General features: G+C 36.7%; 1 protein-coding gene across 1 annotated transcript in view; it reads right to left on the minus strand.

The window, feature by feature from the left end:
* The window catches only part of MMP16 (matrix metallopeptidase 16 (membrane-inserted)), a 380,069-nt gene that overhangs the window by 44,673 nt on the left and 311,716 nt on the right, over positions 1-23,680 (minus strand). The window contains exon 7 of the mRNA XM_006880517.1: positions 2,658-2,796. Within this exon, the coding sequence (XP_006880579.1) occupies positions 2,658-2,796 (139 nt within the window). The remainder of the gene's footprint in view (positions 1-2,657; positions 2,797-23,680) is intronic.

Raw genomic sequence — 23,680 nt, forward strand, 5'->3', positions numbered from 1 at the left:
TAACACTCAAGAAGTAAAATAAATCAAAACTACAATGAGATTCCATAACAGTGGCAAAGTTTAGCAGGTCAGCAAGCAGTAAATGTGGGAGAGAATGTGGAGAGGTGGAGACTCTCATATACTGCTGGTGGGATTGTAAAATGGGATAACTATTCTGGAAGGCAGCTTGACGTTTCCTCAAAAAGTTGGACATATAAACTCCATATGACTCAGCTATTCCACAACTGGAAACATACCCCAAGGAAATAAGAACTGAGAAACAAATGGAAATGTGTACACCTATGTTCATAGCAGCATTATTCACCATCACTAAAACATGGAAACAGCCCAAATATCTAACCACAACTAAATGGATTAAGAAATTCCACACAATGGAATACTATGCAGCAGTAAGAAGCAGTAATTTTAAAAAATACTATAAAGTTTGTGAGCGATCGGAGAACATTATGCTGAGCAAACTAACTCAATCTCATAAGGAAAATACTGCATAAGACCATTATTATAAAAATAGAAGGGTAAGTAGTAAAACATGTACGAGGATCCAAAGAGGGGAAGGAGTGGGAGTACAGGGGTGAGGATGGGTAGGGGCAAAACTCTAGAGTTACACAATTTCGTGGGTAGAGAGAGGGAGTGAAGGAAAAGAGAAGGATCCAATGGGAACCTGAAAAGACAGGGTAATGATCAGCAAGATTCAATGGTGATTAATTTTATTAAATATAATGCAGGGGAACGCTTGCATGAAACACAATGTGAATGAAGAAATAGTGTGAAACACAATATATATGAACTTTATAAGTTGGCCAATATAAAATAGATGTTTTAAAAAGTAAAAAAAAAGAAGTAAAATAAATTTGTGACAGGATAAAGTTATTTCTATTTTGAGCACCATAAGAACACAAGAAATATCTTTTGAGTCAAATCAATATGTCAGTATTGAATGGTGTACCAGAAAACAAAGTCACCTTTCACGGGTTTCACACTCTAATGCTGTTGCCACATTCACCTTTTTACCAGCACTGTGTACAAGTCAGAACAGAGGGCACTGCTTTCCACAGAGTGGCCCAGGAGGGCAGTGTAGGAGGTATCTCTTACGCTGATGGCTGATAGATGAGTAAGAGTCAGCCATTTCAAGAGCTAAGGGAGAGGAAGGTAATCAAAGTAAGAAAGCTCTGACAAAGGACTGTCAGAACACTGATGTATGACTGTGCTAGCTTCTTATCCCAGCAGTTTTATCAGAGAGCGCTATTCATTCTATGAGGAGACGGAGCCTCTTGGACAGCCCTCAAACCCAGGGCTGCTCCACAGCTTCCGTGTGGCTCATGGACACAAAGTAGGGTGCAAGGGGAGGGAATTATCTTCTCTATTCTATCCCCTTGGTTCACTGTATTTAGCTAGTGTGCCTGCTTCGTCCAAAGCAGTACAGTGCAAGTCCACTTCATTGTATCCTCATAATAGATGGCTGACAATCTATTGAAAGTGATCAAAATAGATAGCATTAACTGAGGACTTAGATGGACTATATACACTTTGTATGGAATAATATCTAATTTAGTAACAAAACAACCTAAAGATGTGGACTGACACTAACCCCTTTTCCAGATGGAAATGTGGAGGCAGGGAGAACTGAATAACTTGCATTGTTCATATCTCTAGCATCCAAGCTGGAAACACAACCACGGAACCTCTACGTGCTTGTGACTGATGTGCTATGCTGCCTCTTACCTCAAGGGGCAAACTGTAAAGATAAAAATAAATCCCATATACACTCTTTTATTTTACACAGATAGTTTTGGGCAGAAATTGCTGCAAGTGTTTTCCAAGTCCTATGGTTTTCATTACCTTCACTATTTCTACTATTTCTTCCATTTGGTTCTCAAAATAATTGCTTCTTTTGGTTAGGACAGCCCTTCTTTTCATCAACCTCCATATTTGTTTTAAGTTTCTTTTTAGTCCCATAGGCTCTTGAGTAATACTTTTAGTCTTACTCTTTCTGAACTATATTCTCCCAGGGAGAAGTTAAGCATGTTCTCTTTGCAATTATCTCAGTCAACTAGCTCAATCTGTCTCTTCCTCATATTTCATCCTCCAAAGTTAAGTTTTGGGTTTTGAAGGTTTTGAATAAAAGCAAGTGCTGAATATGGGTGCAAAGTATTCAACTAAGTTCGTTTTATGAGATAACTTCACTTTTGAACATGACCCATACAAATCATGCAACTTAAATTTGTCATACAAATAAATAACAATTTCATGATACTGACATTTACATGAATTTTTCCAGTTTTACGTTTACTTTGCTCTTTATTAATTGATTAGTAAATTATTATTATTTATTAATTTTAGAAATTGTTTAGTTTCTAGAAATTATTAAACAAATATGATTATATAACAAAATAATTGTTAAGGGATTGTATAAAAAATGAAAAAAAGAAACAGAATGCCTTTAAAAAGTCATTTACAAAGAAGACTGTCATGCAAAAAAAAAACCATAAGAAAAAAAATTAAAAATTTTTCTATTTTACATTGTAAATCAATAATATAAAAGTCATAAGATCCATCAGTTACATAATTTCACTTAGTAGGTTTTAATCCTTAGGTATTATAAAGACTTGGTAATAAAGCTAAAATATAACAAGGTAAAACAAGGGAAACTTTCTTACCTTTAAAGAAAACAAAATTCCCATCACTGTTTTCATAAACTGCATCAATACTAGGAGGCAGCCCCCTCCAAAAGTAAGTAATTTGCATGGGGTATCCATCCATCACTCTGTTGTTTCTCACTCGCCAAAACCACTGGTCCTGGAAATGAAGCAAAAACATCTCTCAGCAAGCATTTAGGTTTCTGTGGAAGCTCCCTGTGTGCTGGGATGTTGGTGTTACGTGCCATCAACTTGGAACCAACTCAGAGCTTATACTCCAGCAGGTTTTCTGACTCTATAAATTGCAGGTAAAAAAATTACCCATCTTTCTCTTGAGGAGTAACTGGTAGATTAAAAAATACTGCCCATCTTTCTCCTGAGGAGTAACTGGTAGATTTAAACTGCTTGGCTTTGGATTGGCAATGCAACTCCTTACTTGCTAGGCTACCAGAGTCAGTGGGATGGTATAGTACTTTAAAAACTGAGCTACTGCCAATATAACATACTTTGAAACACTAAAAAAAAAAAGCAAAATAAATTAACTACAAAGGTCACATTATATTTTTGGCCTGAAATGTGTATCGGTTTCAACAATAAAGCACTTGGTAACCCGAATTGTGCACACTCAAAACCTTAACACATTGTCGTTCAGTTGTTACTGACTCTTAGCTAACTCTTCAGTGAGTTTCCTAAAGCTGTAAATCACATGGAAGGAGAATGAATCTCTATATTTCTTCTAAATAAGCAAATTTATCCTGACAAAAACAAAACAAAACAACTCCAAACCAAACCAGTTATATAAGTGGATTTCAATCTAATTGATCCTTTCATAATAGCCTCACTTTTGTTGAAAACAATAAGATAATTTAGAAAATTGTTTAGAGGATGTAAAGTCACAATAGTGTGACTATAGATTGTCCAGTCAGAAAAAAGACTAGTAGTAAACTTTTAAACAAAGTGTATTTAAAATAAAATTTAAGAATCTTAGGTGGGAAAAGGATGCAGAACCAAAACACCCTTCTCTTTATATAAACTTATTTGCTAACGCTTTTCATGCCCTTTCTTTTCCTGCCTGGCATTTACCAGCCATTTATTCACAACATATTTTACTTGTTTTGTAAAACATATTTATTGTTTGTTTTCTTTTTGAGTGTATTCTCTATGACAGTAGAAGTATCTATCTTTTACTCACTCAGGGGTTCTATTATTTTACAAGTGCCTTGCATATAGTTGAGAAGCTCAATAAATGTTGCTCAAAATGTGAGAAAATTAAGCTGAAAAGAGTAAAGGAAAAGCAGGTGATCCTTTTAGAAGTAAAAATTTTACAATTAAGTATAACTGTATCTAGATATCTGACCCACACTGTAGAGGTGACTTTTAAAAAAAAATATACATCACAAGTTAAGTCACAAGTACACTTACTAGAAGTACAAAAATATATTGTAATCTTTGTAGTTAATTTGTTTTGCTTTTTTTTTGTTTCAAAAAAGTACTATTTACACAGGCAAATGTTTAGCATATAATCAATCTACTTTCTAGAACAGTGTGATATATAAAAATCTATTGACTATGGAGGAAATAGAACTTGTTTTCAGTCATTCCAACACTCTAACTATTGATATACAGACAAAGAGGAATACCCTCCTTTGAGTAGTTAATGTTATTTGTTGCTATTGGTCTTTGTGCTATTGTCTTCATAGAATGTTGCGGAAGGAGAATAAATGACTCCAATAATAACTGTCAGTAGTACATGCGCAAAGCCAACTTATGGAAAAGTAATGTTTAAGAATTACCAAATAGGAATTCCCAGGAAACACCAATATTTTGTTTATTATACAATATTTATGGGTTTACATAAAGACTTATGTTTCCATGTAGCATGGGACGCATCCAGGCCATCACATTCACAGAGGTAACAAGTCTCCAGAGTACCAAGCAGTGTATACCATGAAGCAGTAATACATAATTTCCTTTTCTTCTCTTCCCTTTAAATTTTGGTTAGTAACAGATATCTTGCTCACTAACAGCTGTACAGAAAAGGTGTCTTCACGCTGTGTGAATACAGATATGAAGATGTCATTGATTTAATTTAAGAAGAATCCTTTTTTACCTACCCTACAACCAATTACTAATTATTTCATTTTCTACTTTCATTTCATTTTGTACTTTCATTTTCCTTGTTGTTGTTATGTGCCATCGAGTCACTTGTAACTCTTAGCGACCCTATGTACAATGTCCTGAAACCTGCTCTATCCTGTGCCAACCTTATTGTCTCTGACACACCTACCCCTACTACCCCAGTCACTGAATCAATCCATCTCATTGAGGGTCTACCTCTCTTGTGCTGTCCCTCCACCCTTCCAAGCACCAGTCCCTCCTTGCATCATACCCAAAGGATGTCAGATGAAGCCTCAGAATCCTTGCCTCTAACGAGCAGCCTGGTGTCACCTTCTCCCTGTCTCTCCTTGCAACATGTCCTAAGTATGTCATATGAAGCCTCAGAAGCCTTACTTCCCAGGAGCAGCCTGGCTTTACCCTCTGTAGGATGAAACTGTTTGTTCTCCCATCAGTCTATGTTATATAATCAATACACTTCTCTAGCACCACAGATCAAAGGCATCAATTCTCTTTCTCTCATCTCCAGTCATTGTTCAGCTTTCTAATGCATAGCATGTAATTGTGAAGACTACGGCCTGAGTCAGGCACACCTTAGTCTCCAGACTGACATTGTTGATCTTCAGTACTCTGGAGAGGTCTATGACAGCAGCCTTTCCCAATGCAATTTGTCTTTTGATTTCCTGGATATTGGTACCAAGTGTATTAATGGTGGAGCCAAGCACACTAAAGCTATTATTAATATCAATCTCTGATAATATTTAAAAAATAACCACAATGGTGTCTACTTGACTCTTACTCACAGTGAGCCCATAGGACTGCAACACAGGGCTTCCAAGGCTGTAATCGTTATGGAAGCAGACCTGGTGGGTGGGAATTACTGGTGGGTCAGAGCTATCAATCTTTTGGTTAGTTACTGAGTGCTTAACTACTGACTCACTAATGCTCATTTCTGAGACTCAGATTCATGCATTTAACCAAAAGTGGGATGCAAATCTATACATGCCTTATATTTTCCACTGAATGTTTCCAAAAGCCATCAATCTTCTGCTGTTTCTCATTTGTCATTTCCTGCTATGCCACCGTGATCTTTCTCTAGGCTTCCCTTTTCTGAAATAGATTCGGAAATCTCTAGTTCTGGATGTCATCCCTGACACTACTCTTGAATGTTCTATCAGTTTCATTACCAACTCATAGGTCTTGATTTGCCTCTAATTATATTGAAAGTGAAATTCAAATTTAGTTGCACAGTGTTACAGAGTTGGCAGCTAGTACCTACACAGTAAAGGCCTGGTAATCTGCTTCTACTGTGACTATCTTCAAGTCTAGTTTGTAACATACAGAATTATTATTAGTTGGAGTAAACTCCACAGTACCAAAACAAAACATAGTATACCAACGCCCTGTTTCCATTTTCCCAGTAGGCTTCTTCTTGCTCTCCTTTGCTAATGGTGTTACAGTTACAGTAATTTCTTTCTCTTTGTTAATTGAGTAAAACTCTCTTCTGTCTCAAGACATGTAGTTTTATCTACTCTGAATGCTCATCCTATATTTTTCATTTGTTTACTAATAATTAATTAATTGTCAGATAAAATGTCACTTTTCTAGACGTTTCTTCTCCATCACCTGACTGAAATGAAATAACTCTCTAATAACCATCTGTGCTGTTAGCATAAAAGTTGGCTTTTTATAGTCTTCACAGTTATCCCTTCTAGTCCCCAGCTCCATTAACTCCAGGTACATGGTGTTGCAAAGCATCAATAGCTGTGGAATGAGGATAAGAGAAAGTATACTTCCCACAGTGGGAAGCAAGACTTGGACTGAGTAAAACTTGTGGTGGCAAGACATAAGGGAGACTGAAGCAAGACCCTGGTAAGAGCAATGAGACCCTAGTGGTGGAGTAATTGTGGCAAGGTGTGACCTGAGGCTTTTTGCATTTGTGCTGGCAACAGTTAAAGATATTTGCTGTTCTTACTGGATGCTTGAAGGAAAAGCTGACTTTTAACTGCTCTGAGAAAAACTTTGCTGCATGATTTGGATTTGACTGCTGAACTAAAACCAGAGCTTGGACTAATTAGGAAATTGTGTTGTGGAACTTTGGCTAATACCTGGATTTATATTGGATGATATTCCTTTCCCCTTCTACTCTCCAACTTACTTCCCATTCTTTGTACCAAAACTGTGAACCTGTGAATCAACAATGAATAAATGAACCTCTTTCTGTTGGTGTGGTTCTAGAAGCACCATGAGGCTGTGCTATGTGCTCTTTATCTGCTTTCTGATTGGGGGCAGTGAAGGGCTGTGCTATTCTTACTCCCTCTAGCCCTTTCAGAGAGAGGCTCATGGCCCTGTCCCTCCAGGTTTCATTTTCTCATCTTTAGACACTGACATAAAGCCCAAGCCCAAGCACATTCCTGTTGGTTGAATGAATTCCAACTCGTAGCAACACTTTCTTGAGTTTTTGAGCCTGGCAACTTTAATGACAGCATACTACCTCATAGTTCTGTCACACAATGGGTGGTGGATTAGGACTTTTGAGCCTTCAGTTAGCAGTCCAACACAAAGGAGCTACTCTTATGATCTGCCATATAGTCTAATTTCACTTGATAGCATCTAAACCATCTGATACTTTCCTATTGCTTTCATGATTCAAAGTCTTCCTCTTGTTCTGCTGTACTCCACACCCACAGTTGTTAACTGCCATTGAATTGGCCTCAATTCACAGTGACGTTATGTTTAAGAAGTGAGTTCTGGTGGCACATTCTGTAGAGTGTTGTGCCACTTTTTGGGAGCCTGTGTCTCAGGCAATTCAAATCTACTGTCTGTTCCACAGAAGAAAGATGCAATCGTCTCCCGCACAACTCACAGCCTCAGAAACCCCATGGAAGGCTGCTAAGACTTGGAACCATAGTGAGTTTGAAGCATCAGTTTGAATTATGAGGAATATTTAAGAAATCAAATTTTGCCAGGTCCTGTGTCATTTTCTTTTGATATTTGTCTACTATTATAGCTACAACTTGTATTTCAATTTTGAAAGCAAGAAAGAAAGAAAGAAAGAAAGAAAGAAAGAAAGAAAGAAAGAAAGAAAGAAAGAAATGTATATGCTAGTGTTATTAGAAGGAAAAAAATGAGTTCAATAAAAGATATCCATTATTAAGATTAAATTAAAATTAGAGATTATTTACATAAAAATGATAACCAAGGGAGAAAATTAGGTTGCATTTTCAGTAAAAAATGCTAATTAGAAAAAGATTTTATTTTAATAAAATAAAATGTCTACTAAGCATAGATTGGAACACAGAAATAGAAGAATTACCATTTTACACTCTCAATGAAATAGCTCATTCAAACCAGGACAATCATTGGATGCTAAAATAATTTTACCTATTATTGAGAATTTTACCTATTAGTGATGTACTGAAGAAGTACCTCAACAGAGAACTGCCAAATGTGCAGGCTGGGTTTAGAAGAGGCCATGGTACCAGGAATATTACAGCTAATGTTAGATGGATCTTGGCTGAAAGCAGAGAGTACCAAAGGAATGTCTATCTGTGTTTCATTGACTATAAAAAGGCATCTGACTATGTGGATCACAACAAACTGTGGTTTACTCTTAGAAGAATGAGAATCCCAGAACACTTGATTTTGCTTATGTGAAACCTATGCTTGGACCAGAAGGTAATTGTCAGAACAGAGCAAGCAGACACTACATGGTTCAAAATTGAGAAAGGTATATGCCAGAGATGTATTCTGTCTCCACATTTTTTCCATCTCTATGCAGAACAGATCATCCAAGATGCTGGGCTGTATGAGGAATGTGGCATTCTGATTGGAGGAAGACTCATCATCACCCTGATTTATGCAGATGACACAATTTTGCTTGCTAAAACTGAGGAGGACTTGAAGTGCTTGCTGCAGAAGATCAAGGACTACAGCCTTTGATATGGACTGAAGCTCAACATCAAGAAAACAAAGATTCTTACCACTGGGCCTATTGAAGGCATTATGATAAATGGTAAAGAGATTGAGATTGTTAACCACTTCTGTTTGCTTGGCTCCCCACTAAACATTCTTGGTACCAGTGGCCAGGAAATCAAGAGATAAACTGCATTGGGAAAGCTGGCTGTCAGGGATCTCTCCAGAGTACTGAAGAGCAACAATGTCAGTTTGGAGAGTAAAGTGCACTTGATCCAGACCATAGTCTTCATAATTGCTTGCTATGTGTCAGAGAGCTAGACAATTACTAGAGATGATAGAAAGAGAATTGATGCCTTTTAGCTGTGGTGTTGGAGAAGAGTATTGAATATATACCATGGACTGCAGGAGAACAAACTGTTTCATCCTAGAGAGGGTGAAGCCAGGCTGCTCCTTGGAGGTAAGGATTCTGAGGCTTTAACTGACATACTTTGGGCATACTGCAAGGAGGAACGGTCCTTGGAGAAGTGCATCATGTTTTGAAGGGTGGAGAGATGGAGGAAAAGAGGGAGACCACCAATGAGATGGACTGATACAGTGACTGGGGTAATAAAGGTAGGTATGTCAGAGAAAGTAAAGTTGACATAGGATGGAGTAGGTTTCAGGGCTGTTGTACACAGGGTTTCTATGAGTTGTAAGCAACTTGACAGCATATAACAGCAAAATCACTGAGAAATAAAATACTGGCTTCACACCAAAAATGCAACTCACAAATCACTTACTCTTCTACATAAGTAAAATGAATAATTTTAAACCAATACATTTTAAGTTCTGTTAACTGTAGATTCATGTACAGTGTTTTTTTAAGTAATTTTTATTGTGATTTTAATGAAAGTTTACAGAAACTTGGAATCATTTATCCATTCATTGTTATGCATGTTCCTCCCTACCTTCCCCCCAGTTCACTTTTTAAAAAATTCATTCACTATTGCACAATCCCCTCCCCACCATCCACTTTTCTATGTACCTCTTATTTTGGACTATTGTCATGCAAATAATGCCTAATCATATATTCCTTTTAAATATTTCTTTCTCTCATCTGTTACAATGCAGTATTCAACTTTTACCCCGTCTTTTCATAGTTTGCTCCAACCCCCAACAATGGCATTATGCAGTATTTTTCCTTTTGTGACTGACATATCTCACTCAGCATAGTGTCCTCCAGGGTTACCAATTTTGTATTTTTCAGAGCTGTGCAGTATTCTTTTGTGTGACCATATCATAGTTCCTCAATCTAGTCATCAGTTGATGGGCATTCGGTTTGCTTCCATCTCTTTACTACTGTGAACCATGCAGTTATAAACAAGGGTGTGCATATACCTGTTCAGTTGGAGGTTCTGTTTCTTTAGGGTATATTCCCAGTAGTACAATCACTGGGTCAAATGGTATTTCTATTTCCAACTTTTTGAGAAATCGTGTAGTTTTAAGATAATTCTTAAAAGTTTCCTCTGGATTTCGCTAGTTGTAACTAACATCTTGTATAATTGCATTGCTGTTTTTATGTGCCATTGAGTTATAATATCAAAATAAAGACATTGAGATTGACTTAATCCATCTACAGTACATTACCATCTACTTTATAGAGGTTTCTCCACTTTACCTGCACTTACATGTGTGCACAGATATGACAGTTACCTCTTAAATCAAGTGACCAAACTGTATCAGTGTGGTGGAAGAAATGAAATTCTGTCTCCTAATGAAACGAAAAATAGAGTAGATACTCATTTGAAAGTCACTGAATGACCTTTAAAGTATCCTTTCCAAATGAGCTTAATTTAGATGCTATTTGAAATCTTGGGTAGAAGTTTTAGCTTAATTAGCAAAATATATCTGCCTTGAGAACTATGATCGTTCAAGAACTATCTATATAAGATAAACTGACAGCAACTGGAAAGACAACTCAAAAGAGGAGTATGAGTGTGGCTGAACAACTCAGAGACCGAAATCTAATCAATATCACTAACTTGTCCAGGTAAAGTGTTGAACAGGTTTTGCTGTGTATTGTCTCAAAACCAAAAAAAATTTAAAAATAGGTAAAACAAGATTTTATCAAATTTAGCAAAATACTAGGTAAGCATGTTTTCATTTTTTTTAACTTTTGTTTTTAAAAATGTTCAAAATGAAAAGTTTCGAAAGTAATGAATGCTAATTACAAAAACAAAAATAGATGCTACACTGATGAAAGAAGAAATAATTCTCCTTTTACATTTGGAATATTTTATTTCTGTAGGAATTATTCTATGTTTTGAATATTTTTTTAAAAAATTCTAATACAAAATAAAATCATGTCTAAATATCCTTCATTTACTACTTTGTATCAGTAATTACTTCAAGATAAAATATTATTTGATTATTTCTATAAATATTTGTGAAGGTGAACTACTAAACCTCCATTAACCAGCAATTTAAAATGACTACTATAAATGCTGCAATAACCACATCATTTCTTATAAACTAAAAAAAGAAACTCAAATACAATTTGCACCATTTCATTAAATGTAATTATACTCTATTCGATAGTAACATGTGGGCTGTAAATATGAAAGCACATATTGTAATTACATATGAGTGTATTTTATATTCATCACCTAATTTTCATATTAAACTTCTGTTTTCAGATTTATTGTCTACGGAGAATTGTAACAGGTACCATTATATTAAAAGGAAGACAGCAAAGCTATATGCATTTCATTGTCTACATTTCTTAACATTGAGAAAAACTCACCTTGAGGATTAAAAAACTATATGAGAGAGGCTTAACTAACAGATGTATCTGGCAAAAATAACAATCTTTTGGAACTTTTATCATCTTAACCAAGAGCTGACACAAGCTGGCTTTTTGGTTGATAAGTGTTAGGCAGAAACCTGTTCAAAGCACCATTAGAATGCACTTTCTCATTAAGAGACTCATAAATGTCTGCAATAATTTTACAGGCATGATTTCCAGAATTCATTGGATGCAATTTTTGGAGAAATGATGCACCAGCACATCTGCATACATCAAACCACTTTAGATATCGTCCGAATTTTTAGGAAAATATGTGGAAAATAGAGTTTCATGATAATAAAAAAGTAACATATTAACAAATGACTATTTGAAATTATTCTACACTCACAATTCTGAAATTTCCCTAAACATTTTTAAATCTAGCAGAAGACTCTGTCAAAGACTTTGGTTTGAGAAAAGCAAACTCTTTTATTTAATAAGGAAAATGCATCTTGTATTTTCCAAGGGAAGTTTCAGGGTATTTTGTTTACATTTTAAAGATTACATTTGGAGTTTGTAATCTCTAAGTGGGAAGGGGAAAAATCCTATTAGATTGGTTTCATTGGAAAATATGAACATCAAAGGACTAAAATGATATGTCAGTTTCAGATCACTTTCTTGTTATTCCCCTTTATCAAATAAGATGGAGAAGAGTGATTTTTGAAAGTTAAAAACGCCTAAGTATCCAAGCTATTGTTTTCCTTTGCTCTCTCTCCCTACCCTAAGCTATAGAGAAATGACGTAGTCTCTAGTTTGATTCACTTCTGATACATATTAAAAGGAGTGAGTGTCGATGCTGTCTTCTTTTTAGGCCCATTTTATCCTTTCTCCTATTGCTGCCTTTATGTACTTTTGCTTAGAAACCACTTGGAATGGTTGCAATTAAGAAAAGAACAATTTACTTAAAATAACGCTTCGTGAATGCACTGCACTGAGGGAAGGCAGACACGGCCTCCAGATAGAGTTACACCACACTGTACTATGACAGGTTTTGTTTTGCTTTGCTTCTCATTTGGTTCTCTGAGTATCATGAATATTGGCAGTGTGATCGAAATTTCAACTCACACATAGTATAATTAAGTGCTGAAAATTATAAAAGGCTTTATTCCTCCCACTGTACTTAAAGTTTTGAAGTTTTGGGATTGGGTTTTTTGTTTTGTTTTCTAAAGAGAATGCTTTAAGAGTATATTCTAGAAAGTAGAGGCAAAGAACAAATTTCAAAATGCTGTGTGAAATGCTATTATACTGATATCTCTCAAATAGGAGCTACCATTTAGTGACTATAATGAGCTGGAAAACAGCTGTGTCATTAACACACCTATCAAGAATTATCATGCCTTTATTTCTGACCTGAGAGAGATTTCTCATTTAAAATAAAAAATGATCTTCTTGCTGAGTTAAGCAGAGGGCTATTTTCTCTCAAGGTACATAGGGCACTGTATTCAATGTCGGTTTTTTAACCGCCCAATTTAAAGTTTTCTCCTCTCTCTCTATCAAATCATCATGTTTTATTTTCTTCATAATACCTATTGTTCCCTGGAATTATCTTGACTTTTTTGTTCACCTGGTTCTCATAAGAGCATACAGCTAATTTGCCCTTTTGAAGCAATGTGCTCTTCAGACCTGGAGAAGTGCCCAGCATTATTGGCTGGAAAAGTCCAAAAACAAGGAGAGACAAACAAGGAGAGTGAGTTAAGGAAAAGGACAGACAGCTAAGAAAATCTTTTGCCTGGCTTAGACTGTAAGGGCTTGGCTTAGGTGTTTATTCACCTCACAAGAAGCGCAACCAAGTGCTTCCTAGGAACCAGGAAAGTAAAACATTGTCTCATATAATTGGGCATATTTTCAGTTGGAACCTTAGAAAGAACACAGTATACCTTCTTTTCCAATGTGCATGGAACGTTCTCCAGAATATATCACATTTTAGGTCACAAGAAAAGCATCAATAAATTAAAAATCACAGAAATAATACAAAACATCTTCTCAGATCAAAATGCTACAAAATTATAAATTAATAACAAAAGGATAAAGGAGGAAAAAACCATGCATTTGGAAGCTGAACAACATCTTGCTCGAACACGAGTGGGTACGAGAAGAAATAAAAAATTAAATTAAAAAGTTTCTTGAAACAAATGACAATAAAAACACCACTTATCAAATCCTGTGGGAAACAGCCAAAGCAGTCATCAGAAGTTAATTTATAGCAATAAACAAACACATCAAAAGGCAAGAAAAAAACAGAATTGACTCTCTAACCCAACATCTCAAAAAAATTGAAAAAGAAAGAAAACCAGACACCCTCTAAAACCCTCTGAAATTATAAAAACTAGAGTAGAAATAAATGAATAGAAAACCAAAAAATAATTGAAAACTTCAACAAAACTAGGAGTTGGTTCTTTGGGAAGGTCAATAAAATCAACAAACCACTAGCAAAACTAACAAAAGAAAAGAAGGAAAAAACACAAGTAATCCAAATAAGAGATGAATCGGGCAGCATCACAACAAAATCAACTTAAAAAAAAAAGGCTAGCATTATAATATTATGAAAAAACTATACTCAAAAAATAAGAAAACCTAGAGGAAGTGGACAAATACTTAGAAATGCACAACCTACCTAAAACGACACAAACCAAAATTGAACATCTGAACAGGCCCATTACAAAAGAAGAAATTGAAGAGGTAATAAAACAACTTTCAAATAAACCCCCCTCACACACAAAAAAACCAAAACATACACACACACACACAAAAAAAAAACAAACCAAAAAACAAAACAAACCAAAACACACCAAAACAACTTCCAGAAAAAAAAAAAAAGCCTTGGACCAGATGGTTTTAAAAGTGGATTTTATCAAACATTCAGAGAAGAATTGTCACCAATTCTACATAAACTATTTCAGAAAATAGAAAAGATGGAATTCTCGCAGACTCATTCTATGAAGCAAACATATCCTTGATACCAAAGCCAAGAAAGGACACCAACAAAACAGAAAACTATAGGCCAATATCTCTTATGAACATAGATGCAAAATCCTGAATAAAATACTGGCCAATAGAATCCAGCGATACATCAAACAAATAATTCACCATGACCTAGTGAGATTCATAACAGGTATGCAAGGATGGTTCAACATAAGAAAAACAATCAATGTAATTCATCACATTAACAAAGCAAAAAAACAAGAACCACATGACCCTATCAATTTATGCAGAAAAGGCCTTTGACAAAATCCAACACCCTTTCCGGATTAAAACACTCAACAAAATAGGATTAGAGGGGAATTTCTTCAACACAGTAAAAAGTATATGTGCAAACCCAAGGGCCAACATTGTTCTCAATGGAGAGAGATTAAAAGGATTCCCTTTGAGAACAGGAACTAGGCAAGGATGCCCACTATCACCTCTCTTATTCAATATTGTATTGGAAGTCTTAGAAATAGCATAAGACAAGAGAAAGAAGTAAGAGGTATCCAAATTGGTAAAGAGGAGCTAAAATTATCTCTCTATGCAGATGATATGACAGTATACTTAGAAAACCCTAAAGACTTAGCAAGAAAAGTACTGGAAATAGTTGACAAATTCAGCAAAGTAGCAGGATACAAGATCAACTTAAAAAAATCAGTTGAATTTCTCTACAGTGACAAAGAGAATACAGAGCTGGAGCAAAGAAAAACAATAGCTAATCACAGATTAAATACTTGGGAGTAAATCTAACCAGAAGCACAAAGGATCTATTCAAAGAAAATTGCAAAACACTACTACAAGAAACAAAAAGAGATCTGGAGAAGAGGAATAACCCAATTGGAAAAATGGGAACATGATATGAACAGACACTTCACCAAAGAAGACATTCAGATGGCAAACAAACACATGAAGAAATATTCAAAATCTCTAAAAGAAATGCAAATCAAAACAGCTATGAGATATCATCTCATCCCAGTAAGAATAGCAAAATTTTACAGAACAACATATAACAAATGCTGTCGAGGTTGTGGAGAAACTGGAAGCCTTATTCACTGTTGGTGGGAATGTAAAATGGTGCAACCAGTATGGAAGGCAGTATGGGGCTTTCTCAAAAAGTTGTAAATAGAAATACCATTGACCCAGCATTTCCATTACTGGGTATATACCCTAAAGAAACCATAACTACTGCACAGGCAGATAATATGCACACCCATGTTTATCATGGTTTTTTTCACAATAGCAAAGAGTTGGAAACAACCTAAGTGCCCTTCAACAAACGAATGGATAGAGAAGTTGTGGTATATTCACACAATGGAATACTACGCAGCATTGAAAAACAAGAAACTCATGAAATATTATTCAAAATGGGTGACTCTGGAGGACATTAAGCTGAGTGAAATATCTAAGTAACAAAAGAACAAATACTACATAGTGCCACCGTTGTAAAACAAGTCTGACATCAGGGTGAGGGGAGACTGAGAAAGATGGGATAAATTATGTATACTGAAACAGATGAGGGAGAGAACTGTTTAAAAGGGATGTAGAATTAGGTATTATTGTCATGACAGGAGTCCAGAACGAAGGTTGCATAGTGGAGTGGACTTGGGCAGAGGGATTGTATAACAATCAAAGAATTTTTCTTTTACTTCTCAAAGAGAAGAGAAAACTGGGGGTGGGGAGGGGGGTGACTGGACATGGAGAAAGGTGCAACAATGAATAAATGGAAGTCTAGTCTCTGTAAACTTTCATTAAAATTAATAAAAAAACAAAAAGAGAAAGAAAGAGATATGATGCTGGGAATGGTGAAGTGTCTTTGAAAGAGAGGATGACTCCCAAGAAGATAGAAAGACACAGTGATGAGCACAATGGTTTGAGCATGACAGAGATCATGAGGAGAGCACAAGGTTCAGATCTGTTGTTCATAGGGTTGTTATGAGTGATAATCAGCTTAATGATATCTAATAACAACCTCTCAAAGAAAGCCTTCCCTGGACCTTTCAAATACTTGGAAGGGTAGACGAACAAAGCGGAAAGGAGATCTGTGGTTAAAATGGATTGATACAACAACTGGGGTGATGGGGATTGGCGTGTCAGAGTTAGTGAGACTGGCTCAGGAAAGGGCAGGGTTCAGAGCTACGATACATAGGGTTGCTACACTTTGCAAGTGACTAAAGGGTATATAAAAACAATAAAATACTATGACAGGTTTGGAAGCAGGAGTGGCATCCACTTCCTAAATAACATGACTTTGGAAACTCTATGAACTTTGATAAATGTGGATAATTGTGGAGGGGCTTCAAGCCTTTTTTTTCTTAGGGTTGCTATGAGCCTTGCTCGACTTAAAGGCAATCATCATCAACAACAAGAACAACTATGTGGTGTTCTGTGCTATTCTACTTCCAGTGTGATGTTGTTTTTATGTGCCCTTGAGTCGTCTACGACTCATAGGGGACCCTATGAACAGTAATAGCTCTGAACCCTGCCCCTACCCTGAGCCAATCTCTCTCCAATACACCTAATCCCATCGCCACAGTCACTGTGTCAATTCATCTCACCCAGGTTCTTCCTGTCCTGTCCTATGCTGTCCCTGCATCCTTCCAAGCATGATGTCTTTCTCCAATGACTGTTCCTTCGTGGCAACATGCTCAAAGAATGTGAGATGGAGTTTTAAAAACCTTTCTTCCAAGGAGCAATCTGGCTTCACTGACTCCAGGACAGACCTGTTTGTTTTCTTAGCAGTCCATGGTACGTTTAAGACTCTTCTCCAGCACCACAACTCAAAGAGATTGATTCTTCTTCTGTCAACCATAGTCATTGTTCAGCTCTCTGATGCATAACAATTAATTGTGAAGACTATGGCATAAATCAGGCACATCTTGATCTCTAGACTGCTACCATTACTTTTAGCACTCTGGAAAAGTCCCTGAGAGCAAAGTTTCTCCCAGTGTAATTCATCTTTTGATTTCCTGACTGCAAGTACCAAAAGTGTTGATTGTGGATCTAAGCAAGACAAAATTCTTAACAATTTCTTCTCCATCTGTCATGATGCTGTGAATTGGCCTGAAAGTATCTTTGTTTTCTTGATGTTGAATTTCAATCCATATTGAAGTCTACAGTCCTTGACCTTCTGCAGCAACTACTTCAGGTCATCCTCAGTTTCAGCAAACAATGTTCTATCATCTGCCTAATGTAGGTTGTTGATGAGTCATCCTCAAATCTTGATACCACATTCATCTTCATAAAGTCGTCTCCTGAATTATCAGTTCTGCATATAGAAAAGGAGAAAAGACATCCCTGATACACTTCTTTCCTGATTTTGAACCATGCAGCGTTTCCTTGCTCTGCTCTGAGGACTGCTTCCTGGTCTAAGTATAGGTTTCACATGAGCACAATCAAGTGTTCTGAAATTTCCACCCTTCTTAAGTTTAGCCACAATTTGTTGTGATCCACACCATCAAATGTCTTTGCATACTCAACACAAACAGGCATTCCTCTGTTATTCTCTGCCTTCAGCCAAGATCCACCTGACATTGGCAATGATGTTCTCAGTGCCATGGTCTCTTCTAAACTCAGCTTGAATTTCAAGCAGTTCTCTGCCATTATTATTATTATTATTATTCATTATTATTCTTTATTATTCTTTGCCTTGTTCTGTTCAGTTTTTTCCAAAGGCTTATCAGAGGCTTCACTACTCAAGGAGCCTGTCACTATGCCTCCTGTTCCACCCAGAGCACTTCTTGTCTGGTAGATGAACCTCCTGTTTATTCTCAGAGTATCCTGTAGCTTGTGTATATCAATCAAAGTGCTGTGAACTAGGCTGTAGGGTGTGGGAAATAGGATGCTTCAGGATATACTGTAGGAAGAATCAAAGTGTTGAACTAGAGCTAGACAATATTATTCAGATTGGTCTTTAATTAGACACTTTCTTTTCCTCAGACTTCAGCCACTGCACATGAATGGAAACTCATTTGGTTGACAAGAGTTAAGAAAATGACTTCAGGAAATTCATTTAGCTGAAAGAGTTAAGGCAGAGTAGACAGACAACCTTAAGAAGAATATAGTGAGCAGAAAGAAAGAAAATAATTAATAGATTGCACACAAGCTCTGCACATAGAGGCTTAAGGGAAATAGGGAGGCAGGTGGGATGCTCTGAAGAGAACGTGCTGAAGGAAAGATTTTTTTTTCTCCTTTCAAAGGGACTCAAAGTCACTTGTCAACAAATTAGACATTAAAGAACTATGCTGAATTAGATGTTTACTCCTTTGGGAGAAGAAGAGATGGGTTAAAGATTTCCCAAGAAATTATCAGGCATAAACTCTGAAAGATTCCTAAGTGACTTCCTTTCAGAGTTCAGAAGCAGTTGTTGTCATAACAGGAGAGACTAATTCTCATCACAGTTACCTAACTGCTTTATGCTAATATGCTCCTGAAAATACTACTGCTGTTGCTGCAGGGTTTTGGTGGTTTATTTACTTGTGCAGAGTTCAAAAGTTAACTGCCCTTCCTTGCACTCAGAGTAACTCCTGAGGGAGTGACTTGGTGTGCAGTAGTGCTGAAGTTAAGGCAGTCCTGAGGGAAAGCAGATTAGCACCTTCATTAGTAAATGGAAAATACTTGTGTCGCACAGGTTTGTTTCTATCAAGTCAAGCGAGTACGAAGTTTGTCCACAAACTGCTTAATATACTTTCACTACTGGATTGCTTTTCACTGTAAAGTTTTATAGATAAAACATTTTTTCAATAATGGAATGCATGCTGAGTCACTCAGTGTTTTAAATTTTTATCATGTATGATGAATTCTAAGAAATATTATGTGGGACACTGATGTCCCAGTGGAGCCTGCTAGGAAGATAGCTGGGATGTTGTTATTGTTTGCCATCGAGTCGGAACCAACTCATAGTTGACCCTCTAGTGGGTTTTCAGAGGCAGTTAACCATACCGGAGGAGACTGCCTATCCTTCTGTGGAGCAGCTGGTAGATTTGAACCGGGTGCCTTTGGGGTTGCAACACAACACGTCACCTTCGTACTAGAGCATTGAATTGAGTAAGTTTAAGTTTAAAGGCTAATCTCTACACAGTAACCAAAGGAGACAAAAGTTTTTAAACAACCACTCCTTGAGAATGCACTACCTTATAAATAACCTCTCAACACAGAAATATGTTGCTTCCTTCTGTTTTACAGTTATACAAGTCCCTGCCTCAATGCCAGCTCATACTATACCTGGCACATGGGGAAGAAACAGCTCCCAAAAAAACCTCAGAAGTGGAAGATGCATGTGGTGCTTACATGTATCATGGGCTATAGAATCATTAACTTTTGAAGGGGGAAAAAAGGAAAAGCATCATAAAAGAAAAAGTAAATAAACAAACATCCTAATAATGATTCATCCCAGCAATAATTCTTTGAACAACTACGTTGCTGTGGTTACAATATTTTGAAAATGATTCTGATCAATTAGGACTCTAAAGACAGAAAAGAATACTGATATATAAAATTTGATGCTATGTGAATGCCAAGAAATAAAATATAATAATTTGCACAAAGAGCAGATGTTATCTCGCACCTGCCTAGGGGGTTCGTAAATGAAGAGAAAGTTTTGAAAACTTTGAAAGGAAGTATGGTGTTGACAACTGTTTTGCAGAAAAACCTCTAAAAGGTGTTATAGAAAAAGGATGCTATCTCATTTCCCAGGAAAGAAAGCACAATCAAATCAATGGTCCATTAAATGAAAGGTACTATGGAGAACAATTCTACTGTCCACACATGGAGTTGCCATAAATTGGAATCAACCTACTGGCAGCAAAAACTGGTGGGTAAAAAAGAAAGGCTCTTCTTGAAAGAAAGGGAAATAGGATTTGAAGACCCTGGACAAGACAAGTGTTAACAGCTAGGATAGTTATGTCAAGAGGGTAAAGTTGTATCTAAAGAAAACTATGCCTCATACAAATAGCACATGAAGCTGAAAGAAAGCAGATTGGTAGGGAAGCCAAACAATAGAATAAAAGAAATACAGTATATAATAAAAGAGAAATTGAAACAAATGAGTAAAAGGAGAAACCAGACATAAACTAAAACTAAATGTAGAATTTAAGGGTCTAAATCTGCCTGGAAAAGAAGTTCTGATGGTACAGTTGTTAAAACATTTGACCGCTAACCAAAAGGTGCCATTTGAACTGACCCCTGATGCTCTGAGGCGGCAGGGAATGTAAGACGCTGGCTTCTGAGGAGATTACAGTCTGAGGGACCCAACAAGACAGATACAATATGCATCACAGCTTGTCCTGAGTCTGAATCAACTGGACTGTAGTAAATTTAGGACACGGGAAGTTGACCATTATGCTGTCCAAGTGGCTAATGTTTACTTGGGGTTAGAGAATAGGTATCAGCTAATTCAGAAGTTAAGCACATTGCTATAGTAAAAAGAGTGAAAAGCCTTTTGGGTTAAGTGCAGTGAGTTGTCATTGTTATGTGTCACTGAGTAGAGTATGACTCATAGAAATCCTATGAACAAGAGACCTGAAGTTCTACCCCGGTGCCATCCTCAACAACTCTGACACACTTGAATCTATTACAGCAGTGACTATGTTAATCTAATTCATTGAGGGTCTTCCTCACTTTTGCTGACCTTCCACCTTTGCAAGAATCATGTCTCCTTCCGAAGAATAGCTTCTCCTAGCAACATGCACAGAGTATGAGAGACGAAGCTTCACTATCTTTGCCTCCAAGGAACATTCTGGCTGCACTTTTTCTAAGACATATCTTTCTTTTGGCAGTCATGGGATAGCCAGTATTTTTCTCCAACACCACAACTCAAAGACATCAATTCTGCAATCATAATTATTCATTGTGCAGCTTTTTGATTGTGTAGCAAGTGATTGAAAAAGACCATGGCCTGAATTACTGTTCCTTTAGTCTTCAGACCAACATCATTGTTCTTCAGTAATTTGGAGAGAACTCGGAAAGCAGATTTGCCCAGTGCAATATGCCTCCTAATTTGACAGTGTGTGCCAACCGTGTTAATCATGATCCAAACAAGATAAAAATCATTGACAATTCCAATCCTTCCTCCATCTATCATGATGTGGAATAAGCAGTAAATGTTGTATGTGCCGTCGCATCACCTGTGACTCATAGTGACCCTATGTACAACAGCCCTAAACAATGCCCTATCCTGTGCCAATCTTACTGTCTTTAATACATGCATACCCAATACCCCAGTCACTGAATCAATCCATCTCATCAAGGATCTTCCTCTCTTTAGCTGTCCCTCTCCACAGATTGGATGCTCCTTGTGACATGTCCAAAATATGTCAGACAAAGCTTCAGAATCCTTGCCACCAAGGAACAGTCTTGTTTCACGTTCCGTAGGACAAACCTGTTTGTTCTCTTAGCAGTCCATGGTATATTCAATACTCTTTTCCTGCACTACAGCTCAAAGGAATAAATTCTCCTTCTAACATCCCTAGTATAGGTAGGAAAATACATTTCAAACCATCATAGGCATTTAAAAATTTAAAAATACCAAAGTATTCCCATTGAAAACTAATCACCTGGGAAACAGAATTGAGAATTATATATAGTTGAGAATATATAAGTATCGATAACTCTCTATATTAAAAAATTAATATTCAAACTGATGTGAAGAGGAAGTCAGTTTTTTTAGCTGATCAACTCATATTTTTCAATTTATTCTTTTCTGTTTATATGTGAAAGGAGAAATAAAAAGGCTGATTGTTTTAAGGTACTGGAGATTTTTCATTTTTTTCTAAGGTTTCATTATGTAGTTAAAGACAAAAGTTGTGATTATGTTTGGATTTACAGATTTCACGAATACAGATGAATGATTCCCATCTAATCCTGAACAGCTACTCACTGATTATTGTAACGGAATCATTTTTATTGAAAAATGTGGACTGCCACTTAAATAAATATTTTTAAAGCAAAGGACAATTTTACTTTTAGAAATAAGACACTGGATTGAAAACAATAAGAAAATAATTTTGTACCGTGAGGTTCTGTAAATATTATACATTCATGGTTCAGATGTTGTAAATGTTACACATTTAATCTCATTAGGGGCCCCCCTCCCATTAGGAACTTGGGAACCTATAAGCACTAAGTGAATTAGGGGACTAGTCTAGCTTGTTGTATTCTGATTGGTGCTCAACTTCATACTAAATTCTCTTGACTCCAACTCCTATAGGAGAAAGTAGAACTGTCCTGTAGCATTTCCTAGATTGGAATCTCACTATAGTGTTCATATGCTAAATATGAATCTTGTATTTGATCCTGTTTATACAGAGTCAGCAAAATTATCAAGCATCCTTCTTCTCAATAAATTTGAGTTCTGTTTTGCCAGCTCTTGTTTTTGTCATATGCCACTGAGTCACCTGCAATTCACAACAACCCTATGTACAACAGCTCTGATGCCTGCCCTGCCCTGGGACAGTCTCACTGACTCTAACACACCTACCCCCATTGCCACAGTCAGTGCATCAAAACATCGCATTCAAGTTCTTCCTTTCCTGTGCTGTCCCTCCACCCTTCAAAGCATATGTCCTTCTCCTGTGGTCCCTCCTGGCCACGTGCTCAAAGTATGTGAGAGGGGGCTTCAAAATCCTAGCCTCCAAAGAGCAACTAGGTTTCACCCTCTTCAAGACAGAATTATTTGTTTTCTTGGTGGTCCATGGTATGTTTAAGACTCTTCTCCAGCACTACAACTAAAAGGCATCGCTGCTTCTTCTTCTGTCATCCCTAGTCATCGTCCAGCTCTCTGATACATAGCAAGTAATTGCAAAGACCGCGGCCTGGATCAGGAGCACCTTAGTCTCTAGACTGACATTACTGCTTCTCAGTACTCTGCAGAGGTCCCTGACCAAAGATTTTCACAGTAAAATTCATCTTTTGATTTCTTGTCAGCTGGTGACAAGATTGTTGATTGTGGTACTGAGCAAGCTGTTGTTAACAACCTCAATCTCTTCTTCTTCTATCATGATGCCACCAATTGGCCCACTGGTAAAATCTTTGCTTTCTTGATGTTATGCTTCAATTCATATTGAATACTACAGTCCTTTATTATTATTTTATACTGGCTTACTTACAAACTTCATATACATTTTCACACCAGATTACAGTCCTTAACCTTCTGCAGCAAGCAATTCAGGTGTTCCTCAATTTCATCAAGCCAAGGTTCTGTTATCTGTTTAATGTAATTGCTGATAAA

The sequence above is a fragment of the Elephantulus edwardii genome, unplaced genomic scaffold (genome assembly GCF_000299155.1).
Source record: "Elephantulus edwardii isolate Elephantulus edwardi_28Jun2011 unplaced genomic scaffold, EleEdw1.0 scaffold00008, whole genome shotgun sequence".
In the NCBI taxonomy this organism is placed as follows: Eukaryota; Metazoa; Chordata; class Mammalia; order Macroscelidea; family Macroscelididae; genus Elephantulus; species Elephantulus edwardii.